The sequence below is a fragment of the Hibiscus syriacus genome, unplaced genomic scaffold (assembly GCF_006381635.1).
Source record: "Hibiscus syriacus cultivar Baekdansim isolate YM2019G1 unplaced genomic scaffold, ASM638163v2 tig00110388_pilon, whole genome shotgun sequence".
Classification (NCBI taxonomy): domain Eukaryota; kingdom Viridiplantae; phylum Streptophyta; class Magnoliopsida; order Malvales; family Malvaceae; genus Hibiscus; species Hibiscus syriacus.
In genome coordinates, this window is record NW_024062718.1 from 2,112,946 (window position 1) to 2,140,464 (window position 27,519).

The 27,519-nt window shown below is 34.4% G+C and overlaps 2 protein-coding genes across 2 annotated transcripts; both read right to left on the reverse strand.

The window, feature by feature from the left end:
- Window positions 1-1,609: 1,609 nt before the first annotated feature.
- Window positions 1,610-6,131, reverse strand: LOC120123098 (xanthotoxin 5-hydroxylase CYP82C2-like). Its single transcript, XM_039142088.1, has 4 exons — window positions 5,691-6,131; window positions 5,486-5,605; window positions 4,540-4,644; window positions 1,610-1,891 (listed from the first exon to the last, which is right to left on the reverse strand). The coding sequence occupies exons 1-4, from the start codon at window positions 6,129-6,131 to the stop codon at window positions 1,610-1,612; spliced, it is 948 nt and encodes a 315-aa protein (XP_038998019.1).
- A 1,415-nt stretch (window positions 6,132-7,546) lies between these two features.
- LOC120123099 lies at window positions 7,547-10,932 on the reverse strand. The gene is made up of 8 exons (XM_039142089.1): window positions 10,716-10,932; window positions 9,696-10,627; window positions 9,495-9,590; window positions 9,214-9,395; window positions 8,967-9,102; window positions 8,620-8,768; window positions 8,245-8,378; window positions 7,547-8,184 (listed from the first exon to the last, which is right to left on the reverse strand). The coding sequence occupies exons 1-8, from the start codon at window positions 10,930-10,932 to the stop codon at window positions 7,547-7,549; spliced, it is 2,484 nt and encodes an 827-aa protein (XP_038998020.1).
- Between the last annotated feature and the right edge of the window lie 16,587 nt (window positions 10,933-27,519).

Here is a 27,519-nt window from a genome sequence, read left to right on the forward strand (position 1 = left end):
TGAGAAGTGATGGATATGTTTTGGAAGGATTCAGTGTTTAGGGTGATTGAAGGTGAGCGAGTAGAACTCATAGAGTCGATACCAGAGGTATCATCGTAGGGTTTGGCCATTTTGGCTCTGATACCATAAAGACGGAAAAACTTGTTCCGAATAAATCGTGTTTATTTCTGCTGAATATGACTGACTTAAATAGAGTTTACAATGTAACAACTTTACATAAAAAGATGCATAAAATTAGCAACAGAATAAAAATGATTCTATCTAATTAAAAATGATCTTATCTAATAACTAATAGAATAAAAAACTGATTCTATCTAATTAAAAATGATCCTATCTAATAACTAATAGAATAAAGACTGATTCTATCTAATTAAAACTGATCATACCTAATATTTAATTTAGATATTCTCGACAAAATGAAATTGATTAAATTAAGTTCATATTAGGGGTGAGCAAAACTCGACTCGATCGAATTGATTTCGAGTTGTAATTTCATAAACTCGACTAAAAAAAAATTCAAATTCAAGTTGAGTTATAAAATGCAACTTGAATAGTAACACGAATAATTCAAAATTTTTAGTAATTAGCGGATTGGTGTGCAAGTTTTAGTTGAATTTCACGACTCTGTATAATATATATATATATATATATATATATATATATATATATATATATATATATATATATATAGCATGAAAAAATATGAATAAATAAATATGTATTGTACATAGTTATAAAAAATCGTTTAAATTGGAAGCAAACAATATCATGATATTATAAATATTTAGAATTAAAACTAAATAGAAACTCAAAAAAAAATTCAAATCAAATTTGAGTTATAAAATAGGACTTGTTAACTCGATGAACTTAAAAAAAATTACTTGATTTGAGTTAATCGAATGTTCATCTTTAATTCATATTGTTTAATATGTTATTGAGTTGACAATAGATGGAGATATGTTCTGATAAATTCCTTCTTCATTCTAAAATTAATATTTTAACCTTTCCTTTTATTTTTGCAGCATATGTATATACTATTCATGCACTTTATAAATTGCATGTAGTGTGTGTATATATATTAAACATAATGTTCATAAATAGATGATAATTTTTACAGCATTAAGTGAAAAATCATTAAAATATAATTTCAGATGTAACGGTGTGAAATAGTGTAAAATTCAATTTAAAATAAGTAAGTTTTATCTTTCTGATCATGACCCTCTGTCTAAATTAGAATTCCATATCATACAAACTTATATATTTGAATCCGAAACTTTAAGAAAAAATTACATTCTCTCAATAATGAGATTATTCTATAAGTTCGAACTTAATCCTAATTTATCATTATTTATAAATTAATATATAATTATTGTACCGTTCAAACAGGATTAGTTCGGTATCCGTGTTTATTGTTTAAGTACGGTACCAGATCGTCCTAGTTCAAAATACTAAAAACGATTCCACAAGCAACAATATACATATGTTTGTGTATTTAGTCATACAGATGAGGAAGATGAGGTGTGAAAACGACAGCAAGTGGCGTAGCTTTAAGATTAATCAAATCGATACCCTCGTGCATGTCAACCGGCTCATCAAGCGGCATAGTAGTTTATTCATAGAGATGAGGAGGAAGACGAGGTGTGAAAACAACATTAAGTGGCGCAGCTTTGAGATTTGTCAAACCGGCACCCTCACGGATGTCAACCGGCTCATCATCCGGCGTCGTAATTTCAAACGATTGCAGCAGAACAGCAAGGTTGAGATTTAAAATTTGAAGCGCAGATGATATTCCAGGGCAAACTTTTCGACCGCTACCGAATGGAATAAACTCAAAGTTTTGTCCCCTGACATTGATATGCTTATGCGTCGTAAGAAACCTTTCAGGTCGAAACTATTCAGGATCGGACCATATTTTAAGATCTTGTTGAAGCTTTGAAATGTTTACAAGGAGTGTGCCTGCCGGAATAAAGTAGCCGACCATGGTGCGGTCTTCAACGGATTCATGCGGCACGGAGAGGGGCGAGGCGGGGTATAATCAGGTTGTTTCTTTGATAATGGCTTGGAGATAGAGTAGATTCTCCATGTCGGATTCTTGCACCAGCCTGTCTTTACCGACGAAAGTGTCCAATTCATGTTGGGCTTTTCTCAAGACATCCCGATGGTTTAATGGTAACGACAGGGTCCAAGTTATCGTCACTGTTGTGGTGTCCGTTTCACCTAAAATTATTGTCCGTAAAAGCACCAATATCCCAATATTAGCTTTTAGGGTAGACTGCAAGTTTAGCACTTAATTATTAATTTTACTTCTATTTATTTTAAAATCATTTTTAACGTGCAGTTTAGATATTAAAATAAAATAAAATTGATAGTTTTGATATTAAACGTGTCGTTTATCCTAAATTTTATTACATACATACTATATAATGAAAAATATTTACGTAAAATAAATATTTATAAAAATCTAGCGAGTAAATAAAAGGGTAAAGTATGCTAATGATTTCTCGATTATAGAGTTATTTTGTTGAGTATCTCACAAAATAACCCTCAACTACAAGGAGTTACTTTGTTGAGTCCCTCAACTATCAAAAGTTACAAAATAGTCATTTGACTACTCATATATTTTAAATGCGCCCTTATCCGTTATAAAATTGATGGTCATCTAAATTAAACGTTAACATGTTGTTTGGGATATGATAAAATTATATTTTAATGTCTACTAACATTATCGTTGCTTTCAAGCATTGGTTGGATAACATAATGTTTCAAGCACTAACTCAACGACATAAATGTAAAGAGATATTTAATCCACAAAATACAATTCAAATAACTATGTGATTAGATTTTATCATATCTAAGTGAGCAAGTTAACGTTCGACTTAGACGAGCACTAATTTTTTAACGAAAAAGGATGAATTTGAAACATATGAGTAGTCAATGACTATTTTATAATTTTTAATAATAGAAGGCTCAACAAAAATAGCACCCCATAAATTGAATCATTTTGTAATTTTTAATAATAAAGTGACTCAACAAAATAACATCTTGTAGTTGGAGGATCATTTGTATATTTTACCCTACATAAAATGACAAATAATATTTACACAAAACAATCGTTATGTACAAACTGCAAACATAATTATTTAAACTCAAGATCCTTAAAAAATAATATTTTTTTTACTTTTGAGGTGGCTCAATAAATTTATTATTCTTCATTACTTATGATATTAAAAAGTATTTTTTTACTCTAAAAGTAGTATTTTAACTGTAATGAAAAATAATTTCTTCAATGACTTTATATTATTCGACTTGTGTGTTGTGTCAAACTAGACATGCCTAAAGCGTAAGGTAACTTGCCCGGCTCCACATATCTAAAACTGGGATAAGGAATGATGCATGTTTTTTCATCTCGAGTAAATATAAATGTAAATTAAATAATGAAAACGTTTATTATTTAAATCTAATTATAAACCAATAAATATTAACATAAAATTATAACGTTAATACATAGATAAGGTGAAAAATTAAGGAAATATTATTGGTGAAAAATTAGAAATATACATCTGATAAAAAATATTTAAAATTTATGATATTTATTATAATAAATTAAAAATTCGTACTGTAATAAATATTATAAATATTTAAATAAATTTTCACCAACTATATACCTTAAAATAATTTTAACTCGAGCATTATTTTACCATATATGTCGGACAAAAATGTACTACTCTGGTTGCGTGTGTAGCAAAACTCTTACAGCTCGTATATTTATCGGATGTACGCAACAATAACACTTACAATATTAATTTGTACCCTTCTTTGTATAATTGAATAAAACCAATTCAGTCAAATACATGAACTATTATTGTCTCTCTATATAAAAACAAATGTACATTTTTATATTATACCACTTGTCATGCCCTCAAAACCTTCAAGCTCAAACTATCGGAATATGAGTTAAGGTCTAAAGAGACGTGTGACCTTAGACGCTTCTTGAAACTTCTAAGTCCTCTTTGCGACTAAGTAAGCCTTATCCAAGGTTAATGAGCATGCAAACTCACCAAGGTTGGAACCAAACCCTCAATATTTCTAGGATGCGGAAGCTTTAATACTAACGTGACCACTCCAAGCCACCAAGGTTGGACTATGGTGTGGAAATACAAACACAAGTGTGGTTACTCTTAGCCACCAAGAGAGGAAACAACACAAAGAAACTTAGGAACAAAGCACACAAGAGATAGAGTAAACACCTCAAAGTTTTATTACTATCCAAAGAGAATGAATGGAATGGATGAATACAAATGAGGATGAGAGATTCTCTATTTATAGTTGAGCTCCCTCTCAATCAATGGCCTAGATCGATTTACATCAACGGCTAAGATCTGCCCAATTAATTACAAATCCCTTGAATTAAAGAAACTCAACTCAATCATATATAATTACATTAATTATTAAGATTCTTTCTTTGTATATGTGTTCACACCAGATATGGTAAGATTCCCTACAATATCTTCCTGATTTGTTGTCTCTTGCCATATTTACCAAACTCATGTGATCATCTTCGAATTTTATGTCACTTTCCTTTTCTGCACAGTCAATGTGAACGGGCTCCACAACATTCTCCAAGTGATGAGCCAAGACTGGTGGCTGTAAATCCATACTCTACATAAAACCTCTTTAGCAAACACTTGCACCAATGTCTTGGACCCAAAGATCACGGCCCATGACATTCTCCCCCACTGAACTTAACGATGCCCTCATCGCTCCACTCGACGATCCTAGGCAACATCACCTTGGATAATTCTCAATGTCTTGTCTTGTTGCGATCCTCCCATATGAATTGCTTGCCTTGGCTTCTGCCGCATGTAACTTCACGAACCCTCGCACCATAATTCACATCAACTTAGTTGCCTTTCGACGTCTCCACTTACTCACGTCCCCCATAAGGACTCGACCTCCCACAAAGACTTTGTTTACTTCGACTGTTGCCGTTAAGTGATGAAATGGACTAACACGCTCATAAGTACATCTCTATCGTAAGAACCATTTCCCACAAGTCTTGATTTGTCTCGTCTTGGACACTCCTATCCCTGCGATAAAATCTTGGATCTCTCCAAACTTTGTTTCCTCCACGCTAAATGTTAAGCCTTACTCGACCTACGCTCACTAAAGAAAGCAAATCAAACGCAAAGGAACACTAGAAGAATGGATTTTATTTTGATGATTTACATTACAAAATTTAAAAATAATTAAATTGTATAAAATTTTAAGAACGGTCATCTAATTTTTGATGATTTACATTATTGGTTTTTCTATTTAATATCTTTTAAATAAAATTAATTCCTAACGTTTTTTAATCTTTATTTTATAATGTTGGAAGTTAAAAGATATTTTAAAAGAATAAGGAGAGTATTTTTTTAAAATTATTTCGATTAGATTTCAGAGTGGATATAGTGTACAGATATATGGTGAGAAAGGTGGAACTAACCTGACAGGTAGCTTTGTTGATTGTATCAGCGTCGTAAGAAGGGAGTTTTCCGGCATCTTCAAGAAACGACAACATTATATCCATGAAGTCATCATGTTCGCCGCCGGTTTGCCTGAATTTCTTTTCCGTTTATGTTCCACCAAACATTCCTCAAGAATTTGGTCCAGTTTCTTTGCCGTCTTCTTCATGGCTTTCTCATGTCCACCCAAATCCAACCACCGCAAGAACGGCAGCGAGTCCGCCACTGTGAACGTCCCCCCCCCAATCCGAAGAAATCCCTCACCGCTTTCCTACGCTCCTCGTTCTCCTCTTCCCCATGTGAATTTTCAACCTCCGAGTATCTCTTCCAGATAACAATCTTCAAAACCGTGTTTATGTTAATAATCCAGAACCATCTCTTCATCTCCACGACCACCGGTTTCGAACCACCGTTGATTACTAACACGTAAAGTCGATTGATTGATTCCTTGGCTTCCGATTCTCGTACGTGTTTGAGCTTCTCCAATCGGCTGTTCGACAGTAACTCGAGCGTCGCTATCTTGCGAATGTGACGCCAGTAAGGGCCGTAAGGGCTGAACCCAAACATGGCGAAGTTGAAACCCAAAAGCTCCGCCGCTAAAGTTCTCGGAAGACTGGCGAAGGCCATATCGCTGGTAGTGAAACACTCTTTAGCGACTTCCGAATTGCTTACAATTAGTGTTTGGGTGGGGTCCTTATTCGTCGGCCAAGTTACCCAACGTGATGTTCGCTGGCTTTGGACCCCCTAACAGGTGGAGGGGGCCGAGAAACGTGTAAAAAAACCCGTGTGGAAAAAATATCTCTATTCTTATTATTATTCATTGTTTCAGTATACTATATTTATATACAATTCATTTACATCAGCTAACATACTAATTGACTTTTAACCGTAACTAATTAACAAACTTGTTAACTAACTCTCAATTTCACAACACTCCCCCTTAAGTTGGTAGTCTAAAGACATCTTTGACTCCCAACTTGAAAATTAAATACTCATGTTGTTGAGCTCCCAAGGCTTTGGTTAAAACATCTACTAATTGATTTGCTGATGAAGCATAAGTTGTGTTGATCACTCCTTGTATTTTTTTTCGGATGAAATGACAATCTATTTTTATATGCTTTGTCCTCTCATGGAAGACTGGGTTTGCTGCTATTTGCAGTGCTGCCTTGCTATCACAGTAAAGTCTGGCTGGTTGGACATCCTTTACACCCAACTTTATTAACAGACCTCTTAGCCACACAATTTCAGCTGCCACCATTGCCATGCTTCTGTACTCTGCCTCTGCTGATGATTTTGCTATAGTATTTTGCTTTTTCGACTTCCAAGAAATTAAAGAATCTCCTAATTTAACACAGAAACCAGTAACTGATCTCCTTGTCATCAAACAAGTTGCCCAGTCAGCATCACAAAAAGCTGTTAGCTGATATTGTCCTGCAGAAGACAACAAAATTCCTTGACCAGGATTCTTTTTAATATACTTAACCACTCGAAGAGCAGCTTCCAAGTGTGATCTTTTTGGTTGCTGCATAAATTGACTCAAGTGATGTACCACAAAGGTAATATATGGTCTTATATGAGTGAGATAAATCAACCTTCCAATCAATCTCTGGAAAACTTCTTTATCACCCTGCAGCACTTCATCATCTAAATTCTCTTTACCATTTTCAACCAAACCATAATCATAACCAGTAGAAGTAAGCTTTACATTCTGCTCCATAGGAGTGCAAACTGGTTTAGCACCTCCTAATCCTGTTTATTCTATTAACTCTAGTGCATACTTCCTTTGGTTCAACAAAATTCCTTCACTATATCTAAGTATCTCAAAGCCAAGAAAATACTTAAGTTCCCCTAGATCCTTCATTCTAAAACTAGCATGCAAGATTGCTTTCAACTCTTCTATCATGGCAGCATTATTTCCAGTAATCAATATATCATCAACATATATAAGCATGACCACTATATTTGTTCATTCTCTCTTTGTAAAAAGTGAGTAACAAACTTACTTTGAATATATCCAGCAGTAACCAAGGCTTCAGTCAAACTCATGTTCCACTGTCTAGACGCTTGCTTAAGCCATAAATAGACTTATGCAGCCTATACACCATGTTCTCCCCCTGGCTGTAGAATCCTTGAGGAAACTGCATATAGACCTCCTCAAGCAAATTGCCTTGAAGAAACGCATTATGTACATCCATTTGAAACAAGGGCCAACATTGCAAAGAGGTAAGTGCCAAAACTGTTTGTACCGTGACAAGCTTAGCAACATGCGAGAAGGTTTCAACAAAATCCACACTTTCTCGTTGATTGTACCCCTTCGCAACCAAATGTGCCTCGTAGAGTTCAATCTCACCATTGGACCAAAACTTGACCTTATACACCCACTTGCATCCAATGGGAACCTTACCCGGTGACAAAGGAACTACAGACCAAGTATTGTTTAACTCTAATGCTTGAATCTCCTCTTGCATGGCAGTAACCCACAAAGGATCTTTAATGGCATCACTATAACTAGTAGGCTCAATAATATAAGTGGAAGAAAGGAAAGATTGAGTGGAGAATGGAAGATGAGAATAAGAAATGTGATCTGAAATGGGATAATTGCTAGAAGTGGATGATTGACAAGAAACATACTCATTTAACCACAATGGAGGCTTGGACACTCTAGAAGACCTCCTAACAACTGGATCAATAGGAACATTAGAAGAATGAGAAGTAAAAGATGTAGGAGACACCTAATCACCAACACTAGAACTAGATTGAGACTGCTGAGAAGACAAATTGGAAGGATTATTATGAGCTGAAGGCACATCTGTTATAGACAAGTCAGTGATAAAAAACTCTGAATCAAGTATAACAGGTTGAGAAGGAAATAACCTAGATGACAATTCAGGTGAATGAAAATGAAAAGAATCCTCATGAAACTTAACATCCCTACTATTAGGTATGGCTCATAAATGTACCAGGTTTTTTTTATTATAAATAGAGATGTAACCTAAACCTATGAGACATTGAATAAAACTTCTAGCGCCGCCTAGGCGCTGAGAACGTAATCATATTGTCGAACCTCGTTAAAATTCTTGTGTTCTTTCATTATCTTTGCCTGATTCTTCAATACCTACTAACAAAAAAAGTCTTAGAAACAAGACTGAACATCAAATAACCCTTTTGAGTATCCGAGTATCCTATAAAAACCGAAGGAATAGCTCTAGGGAAAAATTTATCACGAGGCTTAGTGACAGTAGCATAACCCAAGCAACCAAAGACCTTTAAATGTAACAAAGAAGAAAGCTTACGATGAAACATTTCATATGGAGATTTCCAATTAAGAACAGCAGAAGGAAACCTATTAATTAAGTAACAAGCAGCTAAGACACACTCTCCCCAAAACTTAACAGACACCAAAGACTAAAAACAAAGTGCACGAGCTACTTCTAATAAATGTTTATGCTTCCTTTCAGTTACCCCATTTTGGTGAGGAATATCAACACAAGAGGACTGATGAACAATACCAAAAGAAGAGTAAAGAGAATAACAACCTTTGCTGAAAAATTCAGACCCATTATCACTACGAACGATTTTTATAGAAGCCTCAAATTGACTATGAACCAAAGAAAAAAACTTCTTTAAAGAGACAATGGCATCTGACTTTAGTTTCAGTAAATATACCCATGTCATTCTTGTACAATCATCAACAATTGTCAGAAAAAACCTATGGCCACTATGAGTAGAAATTTTGTATGGACCCCATAAGTCCATATGAATCAGATGAAAAGAGAGACTAGACCGAGACTGACTAATTGTGAAAGGCAACCGAACTTGTTTGGCTAACGGACAAACCGAGCAAGAATAAATTACAGAGGAATCCAATTTACAGTCATTCAATGACATATGCTGCAATTTGAGAAAAGAAGCATGACCTAATTGAGCATGCCAAATGGAAGTTTAATTAGTAACAGATGACATACAATGAGTTTTAACATTGAAAGGTACCTTAGAAGCAATACTAAGAAAATAACCAAAAGAATGAAGAATGTACAAGCCCCCTTGTTTCTTACCAATCCCCAGCATCTTGTCATTGAAGAGATCCTGAAAGACACAAAAATCAGGATAAAACTGAACATCACAATTTAAGTCAATTGTCAGTTTGGAAACATATAACAAATTGTGAGTGAAGGAAGTGACAAATGGTACATTTTGTAAACAATGAGAGGAATTAAACCAATAGGAACCAATATGTGTTATAGCCCGGGTTTTACCATTCGGGAGATGAACAAATCGTGAGGTACATGCAACAGGATTACTCAAGCATTCAAAACTAGACAACATATGGTTAGTAGCTCCAGTGTCAAGAATCCAAGTAATTGAATTACGTTTAGAAGCATGTAAACCACTATGAATCATACCTGCAAAGTTGGCAGTAGCAACATCACCAGAATCATGAACATCCTTGTTGAGGAGCTCCAGCAGACGGTTATACTGGTCCGTGGTAAACATCGGCGCCAAAGGATCAGTCAAAGGGGAAGACTCAGAATGAGTATCATTCTGATCAGAGTTAGCCACCATGGAAGAAGAAGACTTCTTTGCCTTTGTGAACTTGAACTCAGGAGGGAAGCCATTGAGCCTATAACACTGCTCACATTTATGGCCATAAATTTTACAAAAATCACAGACTCCATTAAACCTGCCACGAAGAGGATTAGAAGAATTGGAGTACATCACTGTCGCATCAGAAAGACGTGAAACGCTTGAAGGCAGATATCTCTGTGACTCATCCTGAACCACTATCGAATACGCCCAATTAAACAAATGGAGCGGATCTAGAAGAAGAATTTGGTTCCGAATCGCAGAATATATCTCATTCAGTTCCATTAAAAACTGAAATAATCGTTGTTGAAGAACATGATTCAAGGCTTGCGAAGAATCAATGCAATTACAGGAAGATACAAGAATCAATGCACTGTACTCATCCCAAAGTAACTTCAAGCGTGAATAATAGGTGGAAACGGATGAATCACATTGAGTAAAGAGAGGAATCTCTTGATGTAAGAAGATTTGTGATCCATCAATCTTGCTGAAGCGTTCCTTCAGATCTTTCCAAACAAGTGCTGCAGTGGAAGCAAACACTAATCCCGCAGAGAGGTAAGCACTTACAGTATTCAAAATCCACGAAAGAACGATTGCATTACATCGATCCCACTGTGATTGCATTACATCGATCCCACTGTGATTGCAAGAGTTCAACGAAATCATCCCTAGCACAATCACCGTCGATGAACCCTAACATGTTCTTTGCTAGCAACGCGATTTGAATCGAGTGGCTCCAGAGATTGTAATTCTCAATTCCCGTTAGCTGATGCGAAACCAATACAGTCCCAGGCATATCCGACGGATGAAGGTAGAGAGGATACGTGAAATCGATCGATTCCATGGAAACAGAGAGGAAAAAGGAAAGTAAATCAGTGAAGAAAGAGGCAAAAAATCAGAAAGGTCGAGCCCCCACACGAGACCTTTCCTTGATACCATGTAAAAAACACGTGTGGAAAATATACCTCTATTCTTATTATTATTCACCATTTCAATATACTATATTTATATACAATTCATTTACATCAGCTAACATACTAACTGACTTCTAACCAACTGCTAACTAATTAACAAACTTGCTAACTAACTCTTAACTTCACAACAAAACGACCTTCGACTGACGATTTCTGGTGGTTTCTTCATCATGTTCGAGTTTTTTGGATTAACCACTTTTCCAAATAACATGTAGCTAAATAGGAAAAAGGCAAAGATTCTAGCCATTCCAATTACAGAGTTTGGAAAGAAAATCTCCATTGCTGATGGTTCTAACTCTGGCCTTTGGAGCGATGATAGACGAGCTAGTGGAATAGAAATCCCCTACCCCTTTTTGGTGCCCTTATCTTGTATCTTCATCTAAAATATTGACACATATTTGTTTCAATTACTAGTTCTAAACTTTATTTGTTTAATATAAAAAAGGGTTTTTGTTTCTTCTTCTTTTGTTTACGTTTAAACTAAAATTAAAAAGTTTTGTTTTATTAATACCAGTTAATATAATATATTTATATTAATAAGAATTGATTTTTTTTATTTTTAATTTATTTTAATTGATACTAATATTAAAATTAAAATATCATATCATATATCATTACAATATAATATCATATATTATTATAATACTAAAAATAATATTATATATTAAAATTATTAATATATATATTTTAACAATTAATTTTTAATTAATTTAATAATCAAATATTATATTAATATTAAATATATAAAATAATATTATTTTGAGTATTTATACTTTAAATAAAAATTTAGAAAATAATTTACGAAAAAAGATAATATGTCATTTTCTAGAAAATGTAAAAAAATATTAACCTGAAAAATAAATTACATTGATTGATCTGTTTTTTTGCTAATCAAACACTAAAATGTAAGAATAATAATTTGGAAAACCAATTATAGTAGAACAAACAAACTACAAACCGAAATTCAAATTTATATTAAAAATATTTAAAATAAATTAAAAATTATAATATCAATTCTTATTGATATAAATATATTATATTAACTGGTATTAAAAATTATTAATAAAACAAACTTTTTAATTTTAATTTAAAGGTAAACAAAATAAGAAAAAAAACAAAAACCTTTTTATATTAGACAAACACAGTTTTGAACAATTAATTGAAACAAACACATGTCAATATTTTAGATGAAGAGGAAGGGATAGGGGCACAAAAAGGGATAGATGATTTTTATTCAAACTAGTGAATAGTTTTGTACAGTTATTTTGTGAATTAAAATATTCTTATATAATAAATAAGTACCCAAACTATACTCTTTTTCCTGAATAGGTGCCTACAATATTTTTTGGCCCATCTAAGTTTCTAACGCTACAAACGTTACCACTTTAAGTGTTCGGGAGGTCAACGATATTAATTTCCTCCGTTTAGTGACACGTGTCACAATATGATAATTTTAATTTTTTTTATAAAATTTAAAAAAAGTTTTGTATTTTTTAAAAATAAAACATATAGATTTTGAAATAACCCAAAAATTTTGAAACCTTTATTTCAACCCCTAAACCCACACCGCCCTTTGCTGTCGACGAAGCTCCACCCGATATCACCTCCCACCCGACCAAAACTCCTATGAAATCGTGACTGATCGACAGTTGATTGACGACGAATAGACGTTTTAAACCCTGCATACCATAGGATGAAAATCGTGATCCCATGCTATTCTGATAACCAATCGACGACAACTACGACGATATATAACTACAATGATGGCAGAGACTACGTCAGCGACGATGTTAATGTTAGGATTTGGGGATTTTAGGGATTTTGAGGCTTTTTTGTAATTTAAAAGAAATTTGAGTTTTTTTTATAAATATATTAATATTTTTAATATTTTTAAAATATATATAAATTTTAAAATTACCAGATGCTAACATGTGTCACTTAATGGAGAAATTAACGGTCGTTACATCCCGTACGCCTAATTTGGTCACGTTTGTAACGTTAGGCACCTGGATGGGTAAAAAATATTGTAGGTGTAACACCCCCAACCCGTATCCGACCCGGATACGAGTCTGAGGTGTCACATTGACTTTTCAAACTTTGACTCTTTATAAAAATCAAGGAAATTTTAAACTTTCATTAACATGAAATCATTACTTTAACAAAAGATTGACCAATTCATACAAGACCGATCAAAGCATTCGTAACTAACATGTTTCCTACATGCCAACACACCATACGCAACAAAATACATACTTTATCAGTTACTTCTAATCTCATCTTCTAGCAATGATGTTGTCCTTGCTACTCCTATTTTTACTCTTCTGGATTCTTGGTACCTACGTGTAAATCACTTACACGCTAAGTCACAGACTTAGTGAGGCATAATACGAATATATAGATATAACCATGAATTCATGAACATGTATTCTTATCATTTAATTATGATATTTCAACTTGCATGCATCTATTACACTATCACATATATGATGATAACATGCACATATAAAACTTATATTCTTATGCTAATTTCACTTTAATTATCTTTGGATTGCCCATGTACATTATTAAGAACAGAAGGTACGTGAGTACACTAGGGTTGTGCACAATGTTGTCACCACAACTCGAATAAAATCCCACTAGGGGCATTGAATATTTGTCCCGAAGGACTACTATATCCCGAAGGACCACTATGTCGCGAAGGACCACTATAATCCCTCGACTCTTGGCATGTCAATTATACCTATAGCTCTCACATTAAGTAGCATGTGCTTAATTATAATAAAATTCTCATTTTCATATCTCCTCTATCACTTTTCACATAAATACATAATTCACTTCATATGAGTACAAATGATCATTTTCATTATTTCCCATACCTGAATGGATTCTCATATAATTGCATTCATTCATATAAGTTCATATTAAAACATGACTGAATTATGCATAAAATCACTATAACATTAATACATATATAAGTATGCATGTGCATGAATATGAAATTATAAGTTTAACTATAAGAGATAGACTCATCGCAAGTCTTATCTTAATATAATTTTATCTAGGGTATGCACTCACCTTAGCCTTGTTTGATTTGACTCGATCCTAATCATTCGATTGTTCTGGAATAGGATTACGCTCTAAATCTACATAGTAATACATTGATACATATCAATATACTAATTGATATATTCTAAACTATCACTTCTTAGACTAAAAAAAGGCTAATTTAATCTCTTAATGAAGGTATGTATCGATGCACTCTACAGTGTATCGATGCTTCCCTTAACGTGTGCATTGATGCACTATCTATGCATCAGTACACAAATCACATTCGATGTTTTCATCTTAAGGGGCGTATCGATGCACTCATTATGCATTGATGCACTAATTGCATTTGATGTTCATTTATTTGAGAGTGCATCAGTACACATTGAAGATGTATCGATGCACACAACCCAAAAATTCCATTTTAAACACGAAATTCACTCTCTTTTCAGCTCAAATCTTCATTTTTCACCTCCTTTAATATCCCTAACTTGTATACACATACTTAAACTAATTAATACCTATTCAATACCTCTTAAACTTCAAAATCCAATCATCCACATAGAATTCAAGAATCTCACTCAAATTCCAACATGTTCTATATCTAATTCTAACACTTCATATTCCTTAATTAAGTTGGTGACAAGTCAAATTCAACTTTCAAGTCTCATTATGACCTCTATTTCAAAATTCCATTCAAGAACTCTTAATCTTTACTTCTTCCTACACCCTTCATTTTGTTGTTTTAAAACAAATTAAACTTTCCTTAAGCTTAATTAGCATCTAATGATCAAAACCAAACTTAAATTTCAACACATAATCAGCTCATGAGAAATCTCACCTTTGATATGAGTCTTCACGTGTGGAGAAAAGAATAAAATAAGAGAACTCTGGAAACCTTGTGTTTTGCTTCATCTCTTCCACGTGTAGCTAATTTATATATCCCTTCTTTAATTATTTTCCTTGCAAAATACCATTATATCATTCTATTCCTCATTCTTTTCTATTTGATCCTACAACACATTTCATATAAATCATTGAAATAATCAATTATTTTACTTTAATCACAAAATTCTGTAACTTTACGATTTAGTCACTAACCCGATATTGAGGATGTTACAAATCTCCCCCTAAAAAAATTTGTCCTCAAATTTTCATTGCGCAAAGATATGGGGGTATTTATTCCTCATATCTTCTTCACGCTCCTACGTTACTTCCTCTATCTTGTGATTCCTCCACAAGACTTTAACTAATGGAATAGTCTTGTTACTTAGTTACTTAATCTCATGAGCTAAGATTTGAACCGGTTCTTCTTCATATGTCAAATCCGGTTGAATCTCGATCTCTTCTGGAGTTAAAATATGGGAGGAATCAGATCTATACTTCCGAAACATTGAAACATGAAAGACATCATGAATGTTTTCCATTTCTGGTAGTAACGCCAGTTGATATTCCACTGGTCCAACTCTCTTTGCGATCTCATAGGGTCCAATGAACCGAGGACTTAACTTTCCTCTTTGACCAAACCTTAAAACTTTCTTCCATGGAGACACTTTTAAAAACACTTTATCTCTCATTTAAAACTCAATTTCTTTTCTTTTTAATTCTACATAAGATTTATGTCTACCAGCTGCAGCTTTGAGGTTATTCTGTATTATTTGGACCTTTTCTTCCACTTCCTGGATCAACTCAGGACCAAGAACTTCTCTATCTTTAAGCTCAAACCAATTTAGAGGTGTACGACATATTCTTCCATGAAGAGCTTCATAAGGTGTCATTTTGATACTTGATTGATAACTGTTGTTGTATGCAAACTCAGCAAGTGGCAAATATCTTTCCCACGATCCTTTAAATTCCATTACACAAGCTCTTAGCATATCTTCCATAATTTGGATAGTTCGTTCAGACTGTCTATCAGTTTGAGGATCAAACGTTGTACTGAAATTCAACTGAGTTCCCAAAGCTCTATGTAATGATTTCCAAAACCGTGAGGTAAACCTAGGATCCCGATCAAAAACAATGGAAACATGTACACCATGTAAACGTACAATCTCCCTGATATACAACTCGACATACTTATCCATGGAAAAGTCAACTCGTACAGAAATAAAATGAGTTGACTTAGTCAATCTGTCTACAATCACCCAGATTGAATTTCTTTTGTTCGGAGTTAGAGGTTACCCCGTTACAAAATCCATTGTAACGTTCTCCCATTTCCACTGAGGACTAGACATGGGTTGCAACAGTCCTGACGGAACCTAATGCTCAGCTTTGACTTGCTAACAAGTCAAACAATTGGATACAAATTCTGTAATGTCCCTCTTCATTCCAGGCCACCAATATAGACTCTTGAGATCCATATACATTTTATTTCTTCCAGGATGCATGGTTAATGGACTACAGTGAGCTTCCGATAATAAGTCTTTCTTCAACTCATCATCATCAGGAATCACTAATCTCCATTGATAATATAAATTCCCATCAGCCTTCACCTCATAATCAGTAAACTCTTTATCATTTATCTGTTGTAGCTTCTTTGAACACTTTTCATCTCTAGCTTGTAATTCTTTTATTCGATCTAGCCATGATGGCTTAAGAGACAATTTCGCACAGATAACACTATCTCTACTTAACGATAGTCTAGTATCCAAAGATCGTAAGGCTACAAACGTTTTCCGGCTTAAAGCATCTACTACCACATTTGCTTTCCCTGGATGGAAATCGATCACTACATCGCAATCCTTTAAGAATTCCACCCATCTCATATGTCTTAAATTTAATTTTTTCTGAGTCATCAAATACTTTAAACTCTTGTGATCTGTATACAAGTAGTATCGTTCACCATACAAGTAGTGATGCCAGATCTTAAGTGTGAACACTATTGCAGTCATCTCTAGATCATGCGTTGGATAATTTTTCTCATGTGGTTTTGGTTACCTCGAAGCATAGGCCACCACCTTGCCTTTTACGTATCCCAAACCGTTATGAGACACATCACTATACACTACAAAGTTCTTGCCAGAATCAGGTTGGACTAACACTGGAGCTTCTATCAAAATCTTCTTTAACTGTTCAAACATTTCTTGACATTCCGGAGTCCAAGCAAATTTTACCTATTTCCTCAATAACTTAGTTAGGGGTAATGTTATTATCGAAATTTTTTTAACAAACCTTCGTTAATAACCAGTTAACCCCAGAAAACTCTGAGCTTTTGACACATTCTTTGGAACTTTCTACTCTAAAATAGCTTTAATCTTTTGGGGATCCACTCAAATTCCTTCTGCAAAGATCACATATCCAAGGAACGTCACTTTCTTCAACCAAAATTCACATTTAGAGAGTTTAACATAAAGCTTCTTTTCTCTCAAAGTCTGTAGAACAATCTTCAAATGCAAACTATACTCTTCTTCCGACTTTGAATAAACTAAAATATCATCGACGAACACCACTACGAATCGATCCAGATAGGGTTGAAATATTCTGTTCATGAGATCCATGAAAGCAGCCAGTGTATTCGTAACTCCAAACGATATAACAATAAACTCATAGTGCCCATATCTCGTTCTAAATGTCGTCTTTGGAATATCTTTATCTTGAATCTTCAATTGATGATAACCAGAATGTAAATCAATATTCGAAAACATTGAAGCTCCCTTTAACTGATCAAATAAATCGTCAATTCGGGGGAGGGGATACTTGTTCTTGATGGTTACTTTATTGAGTTGCATATAATCAATGCAAAGACGCATGAATCCATCATTCTTCATGACAAACAAAACTGGAGCTCTACATGGTGAGACACTTGATCTGATAAACCCTTTGTCCAGCAATTCTTATAATTGAATCTTTAATTCTTGTAATTCTTTTAGGGCCATAGCAATAGGTATAGTTCCCGGCATTGCTTCAATCTGAAACTCAACCTCTCTATCTGGAGGCAAACTCGGTAACTCTACAGGAAAAATGTCAGGAAACTCTCTGACTATAGGAATTTCTTCAATCCCCTTCTCTTTAGCTCTAACATCCAGTACACTAGCAATAAACCCTTGACATCCCTGTAGTAATAACTTCTTTGCCGACATCACTGATAGTACATTAGCCAATGGGTTCTATCCTTCACTAAATACAATGACTTTTATACCTTATGGACTTCTCAATGTTACTCTTTTCACTCTACAATCGATATAAGCGTAATAATGATATAACCAGTCCATTCTCAGTATCACCTCAAATTCATCGAAGGGTAATTCCATCATATTAATAGGGAATTTAATTCCCTGAATCCGTATGGGACACCCTCGACACATCATATTGACCCGAGCACTGTGCCCTAACGGATTAGTCAGTATCACCTCACTGTTAGTAGCTTCTAACGGAATATTCAATTCTTTTACTAGCTTACTGCAAATATAAGAATACATAGACCCCGAATCAATCAATACAAAAACATTCCTATCATACAACTGAAAAATACCTGCTATTATCTCTGGGTCATCTCGATACTCACTAGTCTTAAGATTATATACACGAGCTGTATAATGTATCTCTTGTGGAGTCGATGAATCTGACTGACTTCTTCCTTTGCCTCTACCTCTTCCCCTCTGGGTAGCCGAGGTAGACCTCTCTGGCTGAGCAGATTCACCAACTAACATGGGACAATCCCGAACAAAATGTCTGGTGTCCCCACATTTAAAACAAGCTCCCGAAATCATCCTACATATTCCTGAGTGATTCCTTCCACAATATAGACATTGTCTGACTTGACTCGGATTAGATCTCCCAGCTCTAGATCCCACTGACTGTGTCGGTCGACCTCTCATTGGATTTGCTCCTCTCACTGAGGAGGCTACTGACTCTGATCTAGGTTGAGGTCGAGAACCAACATCTCGACCCCTTTTTGATGGTACAAAACTCGAAGAAGCACCCGTTCTTTTCGATGTTTGAGCTTGAAAATCACCAAATCTTTCATTCTGAGCCCTTTTTAGAGCTTTAGCATGATTCACCACTTCTTGAAATGAAGATAAGTTTAACACAGTAAGCATCTCTTTCAACTGAGGAAACAATCTCTCTACAAACCATTCGCAAGCATCCTTCTTTGTAGGAATTAATTCAGCAACGAATCGGCTTAACTTGTTGAATTCACATTCGTACTCATATACTGTACAGCTCCATTGTTTCAGATTCATGAACTCTTGCTTCATCTGTCGAATAAATTGATCTTCGATGTATTTATGCTTGAACTATTCTAAAAACAAGGACCAAGTTACTTTATCACCAGACATTCTCAATGTAACATTGGTCCACCAAATCCTGTCATGCCCTCGGAGTAAAGAGACTACTCCGTCCATCTTGTCAGCATCAGAACAATAAAGTCGCTCAAGTATAATTTTCACGTCATTAAGCCAAAGGTCCGCAGCAACATGATCTTCTTCGGCTTCACTTCTAAACTCAGGTGCTCCCAAACCCTTCAACTCATTTGCAACATTCATTCTCGGAGTTGAAATAATAGAAGGGGTGAAACGCGCCAAGACAACGTCCAACGTTTTGAAGAACGTATCTTGATCACTCACAGGCACTCCAGAAGGTGCATGTTTTCACCTTGCCTGGCCAGAGCAGGTGAATTACTACTTTCAGTGGGACTGTCATCTCCCACTTCACTTCTAGAACTACCATGTTCGGACATCTATAAAAACATAACCATATCGTTCTATTAGCAAGACAACATGCTTACTATTATATCAGATTAGAAGGTTTCACTATTTTGTTGGCATATATACCTTATTAGACACTCTAGACTTCGGTTTTTGCCGAGAATCGACTAAATTGTACCTCTAATACCATTAAATGTAACATTCCCATCCCGTATCCGACCCGGATACGAGTTTGAGGTGTCACATTAAATTTTCAAACTTTGACTCTTTATAAAAATCAAGGAAATTTTAAACTTTCATTAACATGAAAATCATTATTTTATAAAAATATTGACCAATCCATACAAGACCGATCAGAGCATTCGTAACTAACACGTTTCCTACATGCCAACACACCATACGCAATAAAATACATACTTTATCAGTTACTTCTGATATCATCTTCTAGCAATGATGTTATCCTTGCTACTCATATTTATGCTATTTCTGCTCTTCTGGATTCTTGATACCTACGTGTAAATCACTTACACGCTAAGTCACATAGTTAGTGAGGCATAATACGAATATATAGATATAACCATGAATTCATGAACATGTATTCTTATCATTTAATTATGATATTTCAACTTGCATGCATCTATTACACTATCACATATATGATGATAACATGCACATATAAAACTTATATTATTATGCTAATTTCACTTTAATTATCTTTGGATTGCCCATGTACATTATTAAGAATAGAAGGTACGTGAGTACACTGAGGTTGTGCACAATACTGTCACCGCGGCTCGAATAAAATCCCACTAGGGGCATTGAATATTTGTCCCGAATAACCACTATGTCCTGAAGGACCACTATAATCCCTCGACTCTTGACATGCCAATTATACCTACATCTCTCACATTAAGTAACATGGGCTTAATTATAATAAAATTCTCATTTTCATATCTCCTCTATCACTTTTCACATAAATACATAATTCATTTCATATGAGTACAAATGATCATTTTCATTATTCCATACCTGAATGGATTCTCATATAATAGCATTCATTCATATAAGTTCATATTAAAACATGACTGAATTATGCATTAAATCACTATAACATTAATACATATATATAAGTATGCATATGCTTGAATATGAAATTATAAGTTTAACTATAAGAGATAGACTGATCGTAAGTCTTATCTCAATACAATTTCATCTAGGGTATGCACTCACCTTAGCCTTGTTTGATTTGACTCGATTCTAATCCTTCGATTATTCTGGAACAAGATTACGCTCTAAATCTACATAGTAATACATTGATACATATCAGTGTACTAATTGATATATTCTAAACTATCACTTCTTAGACTAAAATAAAGGCTAATTTCATCTCTTAATGAAGGTATGTATCGATACACTCTATAGTGTATCGATGCATCCCTTAACGTGTGCATCGATGCACTATCTATGCATCAGTACACAAATCACATTCGATGTTTTCATCTTAAGGGGGTGCATCGATGCACTAATTGTATTCGATGTTTATTTATTTGATAGTGCATCGGTACACATTGAAGATGTACCGATGCATATAACCTAGAAATTCCATTTTATGCACGAAATTCATTCTCTTTTAAGCTCAAATCTTCAATTTTCATCTCCTTTAATATCCCTAACTTGTATACACCTACTTAAACTAATTAATACCTATTCAATACCTCTTAAACTTCAAAATCCAATTATCCACATAGAATTCAAGAATCTCACTCAAATTCCAACTAACACTTCATATTCCTTAATTAAGTTGGTGACAAGTCAAATTAAACTTCCAATTCTCATTATGAACTCTATTTCAAAATTCCATTCAAGAACTCATAATCTTTAATTCTTCATACACCCTTCATCTTGTTGTTTTAAAACAAATTAAGCTTTCCTTAAGCTTAATTAGCATCTAATGATCAAAACCAAACTTAAATTTCAACACATAATCAGCTCATGAGAAATCTCACCTTTGATATGAGTCTTCACGTGTGGAGAAAAGAAGAGAAGAGAAGAACTCTTGAAAGCTTGTATTTTTCTTCATTCTCTTCCACCTGTAGCTAATATATATATTCATTCTTTATTTATTTTCCTTGAAAAATACCATTATATCCTTCTATTCCTCATTCTTTTCAATTTGATCCTACAACACATTTCATATAAATCCTTGAAATAATCAATTATTCTACTTTAATCACCAAATTTTGTAACTTTACGATTTATTCACTAACTCGGTATTAAGGATGTTACAGTAGACACCTCTTTGGTAAAAATGGTATAGTTTGTACATTTATTTGGTATTAAGCCTTTAATTAATATTATATGTCATTTTTTTGAAATAGATGAAAAAAATTAAATAATTTAAGTTCTTATTTTGATATAATATAACTTTAAATATTTATTTTGATTAAAAATATTTTAACTATTGAAATAAAAAAGATGGCCTATTTTAAGCACTTATCTATGATATAAGCTTTTAAAATAATTAGAAAATGTGAATTTTTAGGGAATGGAGATCATTCACCCTGATCCGCCACCAATATCACAGCCACTAGGTGTAATAATTGGAGTTTTTCCCAATATATCACCTATACCCTATATATTTCCCTGTCAGGCACCCTTCAGACTATTTTTCCCGATCTAACACCTTTTGCAGTAAGGCACGCCCCTGCAGCGTGCTTTACGCTGATCTGTCGTCACGTGGGGTAAGTCATGCCCCGTGAAGCGCACTTTATGCTGAGTTGGATACACGTGGCTAAAGCGCGGCCCCTGGGGCGTGCCTTACCTTTAAATCTGACACGCGTCAGAAAGGCACCCCCCTGAGGTGCGCCTTATGTTTAATTACCCACCTATCCCGGCCGTTCACACCCCCACCTCTCCCTATAAATACCCCATTGCCAATCACTTTTATCACACCAAATCCTCTCAACTTCTCTCAAATACTTTTATATTCTCTTATAACTGTTTAAGGTATATTTTATTTTTAATTTATTCAAGAATTTAAATTTTTTAATATTTTATTTAATTAATTTTTTTTGCAGATAGAAAATGGAAGGCAATCTACTTCGCTTGGATGGAAATTATATATCTCGACATTTTGCTGATACGGTAACATTTTAACGTTTTAATTTAATTTAAATTATTAGTAATAATTTAATTATTTAATGTATAATTATTAGTTTAAAAATTAATTTTTTAATTATTTAATTTTAGGAGAGAGACCGTGTATTAGATCATTTTATTAGGAACCTTAAGTTAGTGATACCTAACCGTGTCTTGTCGTATTTAGTATAGGTTGGATTAAGTCACATAGGTAGATATGAGGGTCACTGTAAGATAGAACTAGACCTTATTGCTGCCTTAATGGAGCGGTGCAGGCCGAAGACTCACACATTCTATATTCCGTGCAGAGAGTGCACAATTACACTTGAGGATGTTTCTATGCACCTGGGGCTTCTGATGGATGGGGATGTGATATCGGGGATGACGCACGGTTCATGGATTGCTTTGGTCGGGACTATCTAGGACGTGTCCCGGAAAGTTTTAACGGTGATCAGATTTCGTTAAATTGGTTAGACGTAAATTTTTGGGAGTTGAGCGAGGACGCCTCTGATGATGAAGTTAAAATGTATGCATGGGCATGCATAATGCAGCTGATAGGAGGGTTGCTGATGTCAGACAAATAGCGCAACCAAGTTCACTGTATGTGGTTGCGACATCTTAGCGACTTTTGTTTGGCTAGATCACTCAGTTGGGGCTCGGTAGTTTTGGCTTTCCTGTACAGGGAGATGTGTCGAGCCACTGACTACAAGAAAAATGCTATCAGCTGATGCCTCCTGCTACTGCAGTCTTGGGCATGGTATCGATTGCCCTTTTTATGTTCCATTGACAAGAACCCATTCATATTTCCGCTACTATTGAGGTAATTATAAAACTGATTTCATATATTAATAAATTTATACAGTGTATAATAAATTTTGTTTTCCTTAAATAGGTGGTCTACTGATAGGAAAAATCATCAGAAGCAACCTGATGATTTAGAAAAAATTAGGGTGTTAATCAATCAGAAGACTGGCATATAAGTATGCATTTTAATGTTTAAAAATTGATTTTAGATTATAGTTGTATAATTAGATTATTATTTTGATAAAAATTATATATATTTGTTTTAGTTTGAATGGGTGTCATATTCTAATGATGATGTGAGGATGGTGATCCCACCTGAGTTGTGAGGCCCATTAGATGTTTGGATGGCGATGTTCCCTTTGATCTGTTATGCGATCGTCGAGTGGCACTCTACTGATCGTGTGCTCTGGTAATTTGGTTGTTTTCAACCAATTTCGGAAGCAGCTCGTAATATAGACGAGTTGCATAACACAGATAGTTTCGGCAAGACTGATACAGATTGGCTGGTGAGGCATCATGAGTTGGTCATGTTGTGGGAGGATCGACATCGGCGCCTTCTCCGTAGAGAGCCCATTTTTACTGACCTCTTGATGGTTGCTAACGGTTATTATGAGTGGTTTAATAGTAACGGGAAACCGTTTATGCTTTCCGAGGATGCACGAGGGAGGACCTTTTAGCGATGTCGATAAAGACGTTCACCGATATAACACCATCGTCCCCCAACTCGTGGATGGAGAGTAGGTGCTTCAGGTTCATCCTCAGCTGCACCAAAAGAACCTTCACAGTAGCCACTGTCTACATTGACTTATATACCACAGCCATATATGATGCTGTCACCGTTGTTTCCTTACCCGATGCCACCGCCGCCACCGTCACCAAGTTTTATGACCCCGCCATCGCCGTCATAGAGTTTTATGACCCCCAGGAGGATATTATGGGTCTATGTTTGTAGATCTGACTTGGGGTTCATATGCCCACATTTTGGCAGGTTCAGCCTCATCACCCATGGCCGCAGCACAAACACCTCCTGTACAATTTTCACACTCAGTGATGTCTGGGTGTTATGAGTTTTCTCAGTTTTCGCATGCCGATGGGATAGTCAGTCATACACCTCCAGGGTCCTTATTCTATGGAGGTCCTTCATCGTCATCAGCTCCTCATCAACCTAATGTAGCTACTCACGACGATGACGACGACGATGGTGATGATGATGATAACGAGGAGTCATAACTAGTGATACGAAGAAATCCTCCTTGAGACCGACAACCACTGCCCTGCGGAACACATTAGCGTTGCAGGCATCGTGTAATACCCAAAAAAATTAGACAATTACCAAAATAAAAAATTTGAAAGTTTGATGGTCAAAGTAGAAAATTGGGAAAAAGTTTAGGGAATTAAGTGATAATTTCCTAAAAAGAATTTTATTCCATAAATAGATGGTTTACTCTTGAGAGTGGGGTTTTATAGAGATCATATTTTTGGATTTGGAATTTTAGTTAGAGATCATATTTTTGGATTTGGAATTTTAGTAAAGAAAAATTAGAAAGGGTTAAAGCCGATAAGGAATCAGAAATTCGAATCGAATTGGAATGTTATAAAAATTTGAAGGATGTTATAAAATGTTTGAAAATATTATTTTAATAGTTTACATCAGAGAAATTTGGTTTGGAATTGTGCAATTTTTCAGATTTAATTGAAACAGTGGAATTTATTGACTAAAATACAATTTTTGGAAATTCAAGGGGAAATTCAGAAATGAAAGTCAAATTAATTCATATTTGACTTTGTATTATGATAATGATCAGATGGCTTGGTTTTATGGTGAATATGGAAATTCATTAATGGCAAAAATGGAAATTCCTATTAGATTGAATAAAAAAAATGTCATCATAATATATATTGCCATGTGATAGATTTATTTATCATTAAATATCAATCATGGAAGAGCATTTCCAGCTTCTTCTTCCTCCAGGGGCCGGCACTTGCAAGCAAGAAATGTAAACATTTTTAGTTTCAATTTTAAAGCTATTTATTGAGAACTAGATTCAGTGTGGTTAGGAAAAATATACTACTTTCAATTCTCTACATTTTGACATGAATATTACTAGGGTTCATGTTCAAGTTCAGCTTGAGTTAATGAAGGGGATGTTGATTATTGTGTTTTATGGGTTTTGAAGAGTTAAGTGATTTTAAAGAATTGGTTGTAAGAAATGATGAAGAACCTAAGAATGAAGTTAAAGAAAACAGTTTGGATTTTTAAATCTGGCAGTAGGTTCGAAAATTCATAAGAAATTATATAAAAATAATTTCGAGGTTATTTTTATATATTTGTGTTCATATATCGATCTAGTTTCGTTTAAAACAAACGGGGATCAATTTCAAGGTGTATAAAAAAGATATGGATTTTTAACCAAGGAAAGGTCAGAAAAATCGGACAGCAGATTCTGCAAAACAGATTCTGTTGGTCAATTTTGAAAATTCACCATAAATTGTACAAAATGAATTAAAAGAAGTTCTTTATATGGATAGATTTGTATTCGAGTCTAGTTTTCAACGGAAGAAACAAAATTGAATTTCAGTGTGTATATCAATACAGAATACTGATTCTTTAAAGGTAGTGTGAGTGGTCTGAATCTGAAAAATTGATGAATTGTTGTTTGGGAATTGAAATGAGTGTAAGATGTGAAATATGACTATTTTGGAAGTTTGAAAAGATTTGTGATTTAAGTGCAACTCACATAGTTGGGGTACTTAAATGTAATAATGTTTTTGTAAAAGCATTTGAATGGTAATAATTTCAATGCTGGAATTATTGGTATTAAGAATCTAAGTGATAAAATGGTGAAGGACCATTTTGTGTAAATTGCAAAAGTTGGTTCCAATGTGAAAAGGAATTATTAAGATTTAAGTATTTTGATAGATAATGAGTATAAAAAATATTATGGAGTTATTTTGGGATATGTTTATGTTAGTAAAATACTAACATATGTATCGTTATGAAATTGTGAATTATACAGATTATGATTGATTTGCGATTGAAGCAAGTCAAGTGGGTTTATTGTGGAAAATAGTGAGGCAAAAATTTGGAAAAATTATAAAGTGTCAAGGTGAGTGCAATACATGCATGAAATTATACATTGATGTTTTATACATCATCAGGAAGACTTGCGATAAATCGACCTTATTTATATCAACATGATATATGTTATTTTTATAACTTCGACATGACATTGAAATGTCACGCTATGAAATTAAAATGCATTGATCATGAAAAATGTGATATTTTACCATGAATATTTTCGGGTATGAATTGTCCAATGTTAAATTTGATAATATACTTTGCCATGCATGGATTGAATAAAATATACTATATGCCCAAATAAGTTATTGAGGGACAGGGTATAGTTGGCATGCCATAGAGTATAGCAGCTGCAGGTTTGTATTAGCACTACAGTGTGTAAGGACACTAAGTGCAGGTTTATGTCCGGATTAGCGCTATAGCGTAAGCTTAGTATAGGTGGTGGGCACGACCTTATGTGTATTGTCCGGATTAGCACTATGGCATAAGCTTAGTGCAGGTTTAGCACTACGGTGCATGTATTTTACTCGAATACCCAGGGTCCTCAAGGTTTAATATTGGGCTATGGGTTATGGTTTATGGTATATTGCTTAATAAATGGTAAGCATGCAAATAAGCTTACGAGCTTATGGAATAATGGCAAGTATATTGGTAAAATAAGCTTACGAGCTTATGGGATAAATGGTAAGAGATTTTATCATATTTTGATCATGGAAAAATATTGGATATGTTGGTAATATTAT

Bases quoted from the DNA above. Each gene is read 5' to 3' on its own strand.
- LOC120123098 (XM_039142088.1), bottom strand. From the start codon at position 6,131: ATGGCCTTCGCCAGTCTTCCGAGAACTTTAGCGGCGGAGCTTTTGGGT. The intron at 4,645-5,485 runs GTTAGTTCCACC...ATGGATTTACAG, and splicing joins TCAACAAAGCTACCTGTCAG to CCACCAGTCTTGGCTCATCA. The intron at 1,892-4,539 runs GTAAATATGGCA...GATCCTGAATAG, and splicing joins AAGATGATCACATGAGTTTG to TTTCGACCTGAAAGGTTTCT.
- LOC120123099 (XM_039142089.1), bottom strand. From the start codon at position 10,932: ATGGAATCGATCGATTTCACGTATCCTCTCTACCTTCATCCGTCGGAT. The intron at 9,103-9,213 runs GTTTTTTCTGAC...TTTGGTTCATAG, and splicing joins TCTACTCATAGTGGCCATAG to TCAATTTGAGGCTTCTATAA. The intron at 8,185-8,244 runs GTGATTAGGTGT...CTATTGATCCAG, and splicing joins TCAATCTAGTTCTAGTGTTG to TTGTTAGGAGGTCTTCTAGA.